Below are 11,113 nucleotides of genomic sequence, written 5' to 3'. Positions count from 1 at the left end.
TATAAACTTAATAGAAACTCATGTATAAAGAACTCAATAAAGGCAACTTTACAAAGAGAAACTCAATATAACAAGCCAGATGGAATCGATTAAAGCACTAACTTTGCACAGACATTTATTTTACATTATTATTAAAATACAAACTGAGGATCAACCGAAGTTAATCCTGGAATCATAGATGAAGATAATTCTCCTCCTGGAGCTACTGGAGATTTTATTGACCTTTCTCCTCTGATCCTTCATCAAGACTAACCCTCTTCCGGGGCACAAAATGGATGTTCAGTTTGCTTTCTCTGCCAACGAAAGCACCCTTATCCGTGCTCTCCAGATAAGGGTCACCAGGGTTCGAATCTCGGCTCCATAGAAAATTCCTTCCCTTGTTGGTAACAGATGCAATGTAACGGGTTAAATCATTATTATTTGTTTGTCCAGTCCTCAACTCATGATAAGACTTGGCTTGAACTAGGGTACAGTAAACAATACCCTTGGTGGGTTTACAGTAACCTCTTTAAATTCTCCTGAATGTTTTTGAACTGTCTAGTGTCTATGTCCTTTGAACTCTACTACATTGACATTTTTGAGGTCTTAAACATTTAGCTAAGATGTTAGGTGGTTACTTAAATTCTTTTTTTTAAGAAACAAATTCCCAAGGGTATTTTCCCCGGCTGCAACTTCAAGTCTGTCCTGCCCTCCATCGAAAACTGCAGATTTGATTAAAAAGGTCACTTGGGAAGTTGCCCTTCAAAAATACCTTTGAGAAAATACCTTACTCCGAAGATAATATCGGTAGATAATAATGGGTTTGTTTTTGTAGATTATTTTAGGTTTCTGGACTTTTAAATACCTTGAACATAGATTCAAACATTTCTAAACAGTGTTCTTTAAATGTTTGTTTTTATAATATAAACTTTTTTTAGATCTAAATATTTATTTTGTAGCAGAGATTAAGATATTACAATTGTATTACAAGTTTACAACTTTCATAAATGGAAAAACTTGGGTCAGCTGATATCAGGCTAGGAGAGAGAGAGTCACAGAGATGTGTTGTTGCTAGCAGGGTTAGGGGGAGACTGAAGATAATATAAACTAAGCTAAATTTTTTCAAAGAGAAAAAAGGGAAAAACAATCCAAAAGCGGTCATTTCAAAACTAGAGTTTTGTTTCCTTTTTTATTCGTTTTTGGATAAATCTTCTCTCTGGATCAAAATTTGGCATAGTGTAAGGCAAGTACAATTTTATAAGACTTCTTTTACCATTGTGGAACCTATGAATACATAAAAAAGGATAGCCTGTAAAAAATGGATATCGAGAAAATTTCAAATTTTTCAGTTTGATCTGGAGGGATATTCTTGGGGACCCGAGAGACCTGAATCAGTTGTCAACCCCTTATGATTTTAGAAATAACGAGGAAAATACCAGTTTAGCTGCTGTACTGTAATGTACTGTACTTTACTGAACTAAACTGTACTGTACTGTACTGTAATGTACTGTACAAAACTGTATTGTTCAATTTTTTTTCTCAGAACAAAATTGATTTAGTATGGTAATGTCAAGAGTCAAGACAATACAAAGGAACTGAATTCAAGGCACATACTCAGTTTTCATGATCCTAATTTTTTTGCCACCCAATGTTGCAGATCTATGATTTTCTAAGATTGAAATATCAAATGGTTGCCCCATCAGGTTGCAAGAATATAGAGATTATGCAATTTAAGTTTGTGGCAAAAACTTCCTTCCAACCAATGCATAATGTTAAAATTAGATAAACAAAAACTCCAAAAATAATTAATTTTTTAATAATTTTTGTTTTGATTAATTATTTGCAGAACTGATTTTGGCATATTTTGGAACATTAAACTGGTATTTTTATTAGAATGCCCAAAGTTGGGGTATTGATCAACTAATAGTAAGCATTGATTTAAATTATTAAGATTTTAGTTTGTCTAATATATATCGAAATCATCTACTAGCACAAAAATTAGAACCTATGGTATTCAATGTAATGAGGGATTCAGTGGTTCTAATTTTTCAGGGATTCAATGGTTCTAATTGTTCAGGGATTCAATGGTTCCAATATTTCAGGGATTCAATGGTTCTAATTTTTTTAGGGATTCAATGGTACCAATATTTCAAGGATTCAATGGTTCTAATTTTTCAGTGATTCAATGATTCTATTTTAACAGGGATAAGTGGTTCTAATTTTTCAGGGATTCAATAGTTCCAATATTTCAGGGATTCAATGGTTCTAATTTTTCAGGCATTCAATGGTTCCAATATTTCAGGGATTCAATGGTTCCAATATTTCAGGGATTCAATGGTTCTAATTTTCAGGGATTCAATGATTCCAATATTTCAGGGATTCAATGGTTCTATTTTATCAGAGAGAAAATAACATTACTTTGTTAAGAGCTGGGTTTTCCATTTACATCCCAACAAACAAAACACATGTTTTTGTTGAAATTAGCATGGTGGAGAACTGGTTGATAAATCAAATGATTAATTCACGACCCATGTTTGTGTTACACTCGCGGTATAGCTAATTTTCACAATCTATAGTGATCTTGAAGATTCATTCCGTATGTTGTGCATTTGGCAAAGATACCTGCGCAAAATCTTGCATATTCCCATCGTGTTAAACACGAGTAATGCAATGCCAGATTATCTAGATTTTAATTCTCGTAATTATCATGTGTAAGATATACAGTATGTGTAATAAAGATGGAAACTTTTAAAACAATTTGCAAGTTTTTTTGAAGAATTTTTGGATGGAAAATATTTTGGAACACCTTGCTGTTGATGGTTTTCATGTAAAAACATAAATATAGGGGACTTTTCTTTTCACACTCCCCCACTGCTGCTGGACCATGACTGAGGCCAGATTTTTGGTTCATTAGGTTCTTCATGGATTCTTCATAATTGTATTGCTCAAATCATAAATAATTTGAAATTGAATTCAAAACTGAGCCTTTAAATATTGCAATATATGAATTTCAAAAAACAAATTTTAGTCTAGTTTATATGTCATAATTTATATGTAGTGCTTTGAATGGTGATTATTTGTCGGCTAGATTATTTGACTTGTAGACGCACCTATGCATTTATCATTTTCACTTTTTGGAAAAATTGTTTGGTTTTAAAATGAAGAGAAAACGAAAAAACGAAAAAATGGTTTTTAAAGACGATCGTTTTTTTAAATATCTTTTTTGTCAAAAAAAAAAAACAATAATTTTTTCGTTTTTGAAAGTTCAAAACGAGGGATTTGCTTTAAAAAACTAGCGCTTTTTTCAAAAACGAAATGATTGTTTTTAGAAAAAAATACAAATGGAACAAAAAATGATAGTTTTTCCTATAGTTCTTTTAAAAAGATTAGATTTGATTAGATTTGGGCTTTCATTATACTTCGGAAGCACTTCCTTTAAGATAATTGCTTTAATCAAATGCAGGTGAGTAGAGGAATACTTGACTCTGGTTTATGCAGTTTACCAAGCAAAAATATTCTCTGGAAAACTGTTGGTCTATCTCCAGACTCTCAAAGGTAATATAGGCCTAGAAAGGAAATAAGTTCTTGCCTCAAACTCAAAATTTCTTTGCAACCTGAGGCCGAATTTTAAGAATTTGAGCTGCTGCTTACATTTAAGCTGTGGTTCAAATATGAATAATGAAAAGTGATGCATTATTTAACTTCAGCTCTGACTGCTTAATGAATGCATCTAACAAGTTAATAGATCATGTGACCACCCTATGTAAATGGTTTTTGGCTACAGGCTAAATTCCTGCTTTTTTACTACTGTGAACATTAGTGCCCATAGTGAAGGACAACTTAGATGACATTGCTATCAGTGACAATTACAGGGCAATTGCCATTGGCAGCTTGATTCTAAAATGGTTTGACTGGTTGATATTAATTCTAAACTCTGATAAGCTGACCACAGATGAACTTCAGTTTGGGTTTCAGAAGCNACTTAAAATTATATTCAATTTTTCAAGATTTAAGCCGGGCCCTTAATTGAAACTGGTTTTTGTCAGATTTAAGCCACAGCTTAAATTCATGAATTCGGGGACTGATAGTATAAATCTTTGATATTTCAAACAATTTGATCTAACAAAATTTATAGCTTGAAAAATCAAAGGTCTATAACACTAGATTGCAAAGATATAACATAAGAAGGATTAAAAAATCAAAGTTTGTTGGAAGAACTCAGTTCCATTTGCAAGAACTTTTTAATAATACTTTAAATTCTGCAAAAAAGAAGCATAAAGTTTTGCAGTAGTAATTTCTCAAAAAGAACACACAACTATATCTGCCAACGAAATTGTAATGCTTTCATTTCTTTCATTCTCTTTAGCTACTAGTATGTATTTCATAAAAAACTCACAATTAAGCCACTATTAACAGCAATGGGACAATTTAAAACCACAAGGAAATGAGATATTTTTTTCTAAAACTCTAATTTATGAAACCCTATATTTCTGCAACCCTAAAATATTTCAAACTATGAATTCTGTTAATTCAAATAAGCTAATTTTGAAATATTAAATGTTTGAACCTTTAGGTTAAAAAGATATAGGAATTACAAAATTTGAATATGTTGCAATAACTCCATTCCTTTATAAATCTAAGCTAGACTGTCAGTTTTTAGATTAAGAACTTAATTGCATGGCACTAATTGTGTAATGAATATCTTATTTAAGAAGACACAATGAAGATTGTTGGAAAGGAACCAGAAGTTTCGACAATTGCAATAAAAAGAGACTTTTAAGGTGAAGGAAAATGGTTAAGAAATTTAAAAGTACAGGGAAGTCAAGGGAATTTTATTTTACTTAAACCAAATTTATCCAGAATGTTTTCTTGGCAACCCATAGTTAAGTAGAAATTTTAATTTCCCTGTGAAGTAGTTTCTACTCAAATTTATTGTGCATTGATCTGAAAATGCAATAATTTTCCACATAAACTTCGCAGAGGAAAATCTTATTTGACATAATTATTTCAAGACACAGTTAACAATTTGTCAAAAATGTCATATTATCAAATGCCAAATGATCAAAAATCTTAAAATGATCAAAATAGTGTACGCTAAACAGTTAGGACAACTACTTTTTCCTTCAAAAATATCATACAATTTTACAATAAGGTTAATTTAAAGTTTAAGTTATTCTTTTACACAGTCTATATATTCTTCTTTCTCTTCTCTTCTATTTTCTAATCTTCTCTTCTATTTTCTTCTGTTCTCCTTTCTGCTCTTCTTTTTTCTTCTCTTCTTTTTTCTTCTCTTTTTTCTTATCTTTTCTTTTCTTCGCTTGTCTACTCTTCTGTTCTCATATCTCTTTTCTTCTCATCCCTTATCTCTTATGTCTCCTCTTTGATTTCTCTTTGTTGTTGACATTTAACCAGTTTTGAGATGAACAATGCAGTACGATCCGTTGTTATGATTATTCTCTGGTTTGTTTACATTTCTAGCTAGTAGACCTAATTGAAACGTACTGTGTTTGAACTCCATAATTAGGCATTTGATATTTTGATAATTTTGCGTGAACATCTCGCTGTTAGGGAATAGTTTTTCTGTAATGTTGGTCAAAATGGGATAATGATTAGCAACCAGTACATTGTACAAATTAGACAATAATACTTCTTTACATAATTGACAAACATGTAACACACAATTCAAGTTCTCCTTTACAATTAAAAAATTTGTTATATCTCAGACTTTTTGGTCGCCCACCAGCCTTCCAGTAATTCTTTGATTAAAAAAGAAATTTTTAAATGTAATTTTTATAGAAAGGTTAGGTGACAGATTGAAAAATCTAATTATTATTTCTGAAAAAAAACTACGGGAAGGGAAAAGGGGTTGCAAAAACTTTTAATCACAATTAATTCCAGGTAGAAACTAGTCATACAAATATTTAACTCCCTCAAAATTTCCAAATTATTTAGTTTTTGTTATTGGTGGCATTTCTATCCTAATGATGGCATTCAGGCATTAGACAATAAATACAGGTGAACAAAAAAAACATGCCTAAGCAACAATCGCCTCTTTGGTTACATTTCTCAAAAGTTAAAGCTGCAGTTCAAGAAGCGAGTGTTTTTAAATACAAAATACCATTTATTCATGATATGACAGTTTATAATGAAATAGATATTTGTTTTTATACGCATTTTCCTAATAATGATTTTCGTAATTATTTTTAGTTTGTTTTGGGTTGTCTTTAATTTTCATACTGCATCTTCAAAACACTTCATAATTTTTGCATCTGTGTACTATAAGTTTTTTACTATTTTAAAATGTTAGTTATGGGTATGGAATCTTCACACAAAAGTCCCGCCAACCCTGGAACGAGGGGGGGAGTGCAGAAATAAACAAACGCCACCCAAACATGTGTTGTGCTCATTAATTGGTAATCAGAAATCAAAAAAGTTAACAATAAACCGTTTATTTCTTAGAAATAAGACCATGTTGACCTCTGTTATTGGTCCTATGATGTACAATATCCTTAAAACTTTTTTATTGCTCCTCAGTTTTGAAAAATTTTTAACTTTAATAATTTATTTTATTTAAATTTTACAATATTTTAAAATATTCATTTGATATCGGATGGATATATTTGAGATTTCTATATTTCTTGTTCTTCATTTTTTCTTGTTGGTCCATCCTTCAATCATACTTCGGTTAATTTTGAAAATAAAAAGAAAGAATTTTGTTGAATGTCCTTGTAGTTTGCCATGTTACAAGTAAGAACTATTTTTAAATGATCTTGCTTTTTTTCTGAGCTGTCAATTAGAAATTGCTGAGTATCTTGCTTTCTTTTTTCTAAACTCTGAATTGAATCTTTTTTTATCTGGTCACACATCTGTTTTCTGTTCTTCTCTTTTAGATCTACGCATTCTTATCCCTTGTAGACAAGGGAATTATGCATTTTGACAAATATTTCTGATTCATACTATTCTTTGATTTGATATCTTGGCGCCAGAAATATCAATATAAGTATTAAAGAAAGTTACTGTTTGTCAGGAGTAGATATCAGATGTGGTTGCAGTTTTTAATATTTTTTCTGATCTAGGAATGTCTTGACTCAACATATCTTATGTGTGGTGCAGTGCATACTGTTCTAGGGTTTCTACGTAGGGTAGAATAATTTTAGAAGGGGGAAGGGGCTGGGACAAGGCTGGGACCCATATAAGATAGGTCCTTTCTCTTTGAAGTCAATAAGGCAACTGAGTTTTGAAAATAAATCTATAAGTATGCCAAATGAAGAGCTAGAAAAAAATTATGAATCTTAGATCAAATTTGCCAATTTAATGTCTGCATTTCATGATTGGAGTTAAGACACTAAAAGGTTGGGCTGCCTGTTTACTAAAAATTACCTTACCCCACCCAAAGTAATATCTATCTCCATTTAGAAGATATTTTCATAATACTTTACAGTGATTACATTTTTGTACAACAAAACTAATTACATGCATTGAAAGAACAAAAATTTAGAAAAATTGGTCTTATCCCACCCACTAGTAAAAATGAAGGATTAAGTTCACTAATTATATCTAGCGCTTCGTTGCTAATTGAGGAGAGCGCATGCGCAAAGGTTCAAAAACATAATTTTATTTTTAGCGCTTCATGTGGCATTTTTATAGATTCATTTTTGAAACTGAGGAGCAATAAAGAAAGCTTTAAGAATATTGTACACCTTAAGGCCATTAACAGAGTGTCAATATGGTCTTATTTTGTGACTAAAGCTACAGATCTAAAAACTATATTTTTAAAAGCCCTAGAAAAATGGATGTAGAAACATGTGTCACATCTTAATATTTATTAAAATCAAAAAAATATTTTATACATTTTTTTACCATTTTTTCTTGGCATTTTTTCAACTATTCCTAGCACCAAAAGTATTAAAGTTATCAGTCTAAACATAGATTTAGACCCCCCAGTCTTTCTTGGGGTAATCTTTGATAGAAGCCATTTAAAACAAAATAAGCAAACCAATTAATACAAAAAAAGAGTTAGGATTTAAAAAGAAAGAATTTCGAAATGCAAACCTATTCAAGGATATATATAGTTTATTTTATATCTCTCTTGAACTAGACTTAATGAATAGCAAAGAAGTAGATGAGCCATGTATTGCAGGGTCAATCAGTTCTTGAATGGCAAGTTTTGGCAAATTAATTGAAGATTCTGTTGAGGAACGGCAAAAACTGTTAATTTGAAATCGTCAATGAAAGAAAACGAAAAAAGAACAAATGATTTATAAAAAAATGGTGACTTTTGTTGATTATTTTGTTTGAAATTTTGCTATTTACAACTATTTTATGAATTTGGTTTTTTAGTTCTCAATGTATGTGTCTTAACTTTTTTTAAAGTATTATGATATTTTCACCAATCTTTTTTCATGAAATGAGTGTGAGTATGAGCCTTAACAAAGATTGAATATTTGTATTTTTCAGGGAAATTATGAAAGAATTGGAAACTTCAGAAGAACCTGAACTTGTGACAAGTCTCTAAATTTCTTGGAAATTAAAATCTACCATAACCTAAAAAGACTTTTTGTATTGAAACATGGAAAAAATAACATTTGAACCTTTGGTTCCCGTTACAGTATATTGAGTAGAGATGTCAATGATAGTGGAACGTAACGTAAAATGAACGTTTTTTTTACGTTACGTTACAATAATGTGTAACGTTTGGATATATTCTATATAACGTGAACGTTAAACATTAATGTTATAGGAGCTCATACCTAACGTTAACGTTAGAGGAATATACCCCCAACGTTAGCGTTTTGTGGAAATGTAACGTTATTTTTCTAATATCTACAACTTTTTTGACCATAACGTAAAGAAATGTTTTATTTCCAAGGGAAGCTTGAAAGTCTAAGGTTTGAAAAATGAATTGTGATTTGATTGAATATCGTAACGAAAGGATTTCTATTTCAAAGTTCAACTTATATAAAGTGTAAACAACGTTACACTGAAAAATGAATTACTGTTTATGAAAACGTTTTGAAACGTTTTCCCTTACAGTATAATGAAAAATTCAACGTTGCAGAGATGGGTTATTATTTTAATAATCAGGAAACGAAAGTTTTTTTTACAGAGTAAAATTTCAATAATGTAACGTATAACATTTAAAAAAATGTAATTCTGTAAATCAAAACTTTTCATAACTTTTCTCTGAATGCTAAATTGATTAGTCTAACGTTAGATATATGTCTGATGAAAATGTTGTTCATAAAACGTTAGACTATGAGGGCTGAGTTTTAATTTCAAAAGTGTAACAATAATTCTGTCAATCAAAACATTTCAAAACGTCTCTAATATATCAATGTAAGAGATTCGACTGATGATTATAAGAGCAAAAACTTATGGTTTTTCATTTCAAGTTCAAAAAAATGAGTTTATGCCAAAAACTCTTATTTTCATTTAATATATCTTTGCAACCCGATGTTGTAGACCATTAATATCGTAATATACAAGGTTTAAACCATCGGGTTGGAAAGATATAGGGATTAGTAAATTTGAAAAAAACTAAAGTGTAAACGAGTTTTTTTTAACATGCTATTAGTAAAAATTCAAATCTTATAAATGTTTCTTGAACATCTTGTTTGATGAAACCCACTAAAACTCTGAAGAAGGAAGACGACATTAAGAAATTTTACATATGCATTTTCTGTTATAAAGCAAATGATTTACTAATTGTAAAAAAATCAACTTAAGTGGAACGGGTCTGTGAACAAACACAATTGCTGGGTTTCATATTTATTTGACTACTTGAAATCATAACTTCAGTTGGCATGGTTCATGTTTTAGGTTGAAAAATTTAGAAATGTAGATACTTACTAAAATGCAACAATATTTTATCAATTGGAAAATGCAATTATGTTTTATTCATCAATAGATTTTTATGAAACTTTAGAATAGAAAAAAACTGATTTTTTAATCGTTTTTTTTTTTAAAGAAAAAAATGTTAAATAATTTTATTTCGCGTTGTTTATGTTAAAACAAAATTTAGCACTTGTCTTACTATATTTGATTTTTTAAAACCGCAAACATGAACTCTGAAAACATTTGCCGCTTTTTTACTCACTTTGTAAGTAACATAAATAAACACACAAAAATAACTAAAATTTCGCCACAAATTATAATTTTCTAATCTCTACATCTTTGCAAGCTGGTGTTGTAGACTTTTGATATTTCAAGCTATGACTTCTGTTAGATAAGAATATCTAAAGGAATTGAGTTGTTCACAAACTTATATTTCTAATCCCGATATCTTTGCTACCCAATGTTGTAGACCTTAGATATTTTAAACTATGAATTCTGTTAGATAGAAGAAAAGGGTCAGTCTGCATTGCGTAAAAAAAAGAAAAAATTAACCCTAAACTAATCTAAAATAATTTAGAACTATAACTGCTCCACATGCAAAAGTGGTTTGCCTTGCCGAATTTTAACTCATTTTATGAAGTGTCCAAAAACATGTCTATTTTTTAAGCTCGTCAAATACACGATGATAATTTCAAGTGATCCTCCATTTAAAGAGGGCCATGCTCGATTCCCAATGATAACGTGTAAACTTTTATCTGATTGATGATTTGAAAATTAGTAGTGTTTTCCTGTCTTGTATCTTGCAAAAAATAAATATACATCATTTTCTTGGAAATTTCATACACATACACATAAGCTTTAACGCAACGTTGGGAAAGTTTTTTAAAACGGGAAATGCAAAAGCGTAACGGAGCTCACTGTTTTTTCACTACATTTACTACATTTACTAAAATCTAGAAAAATCAAAACGTTGACATCTCTAATATTGAGAAAACAGTAGAGTGAATTCCACAGTTAAATCCCAATAGAATTAGCTCTAAAGAATTAAAACTTTTCTCTTTTTCTTTTCGTAAAAAGAAATTTGTTTAATTACTACTCTATTTTACTTTTTTATTGTTATTTTTTTTCTCTCTTTTTTTCAAATAGAAAACAATTAGTAAAAGTTTACACAAATCCTCTTATTACAAAATAAGTTTTTGCCCCCCTTATTTGAATGATATATACTTTGGAGAAAAAAACTCAGCGGGAGCGGTTGAACCAGCGGTTGAGATCTAGCCTAGACTCTACGCAGTTCAGAATA

The 11,113-nt window shown here is 30.3% G+C and overlaps 1 protein-coding gene across 1 annotated transcript; it reads left to right on the top strand.

Moving 5' to 3' along the window:
• Nucleotides 1-986: 986 nt before the first annotated feature.
• On the top strand, nt 987-8,578 carry LOC111717372 (uncharacterized). Its single transcript, XM_023492870.1, has 6 exons — nt 987-1,058; nt 1,873-1,905; nt 3,443-3,534; nt 4,692-4,760; nt 5,932-5,994; nt 8,437-8,578. Exons 1-6 carry the CDS (start codon nt 987-989, stop codon nt 8,492-8,494), a joined length of 387 nt encoding a protein of 128 aa, XP_023348638.1. The 3' UTR covers nt 8,495-8,578.
• Nucleotides 8,579-11,113: the final 2,535 nt, after the last annotated feature.

Source organism: Eurytemora carolleeae, unplaced genomic scaffold (assembly GCF_000591075.1).
Source record: "Eurytemora carolleeae unplaced genomic scaffold, Eaff_2.0 scaffold2544, whole genome shotgun sequence".
Classification (NCBI taxonomy): Eukaryota; Metazoa; Arthropoda; class Copepoda; order Calanoida; family Temoridae; genus Eurytemora; species Eurytemora carolleeae.
The sequence above is the reverse complement of the archived record's forward strand: the minus strand, read 5'-3'. Positions and strand labels throughout refer to the sequence as shown.

Excerpts from the sequence above, each read along its gene's own strand:
- LOC111717372 (XM_023492870.1), top strand. The coding sequence starts at position 987 with ATGGAAAAACTTGGGTCAGCTGATATCAGGCTAGGAGAGAGAGAGTCA. Across the intron at positions 1,059-1,872 it reads GATGTGTTGTTGCTAGCAGG|AATGCCCAAAGTTGGGGTAT; the intron begins GTTAGGGGGAGA and ends TATTTTTATTAG. Across the intron at positions 1,906-3,442 it reads GGGGTATTGATCAACTAATA|GTGAGTAGAGGAATACTTGA; the intron begins GTAAGCATTGAT and ends AATCAAATGCAG.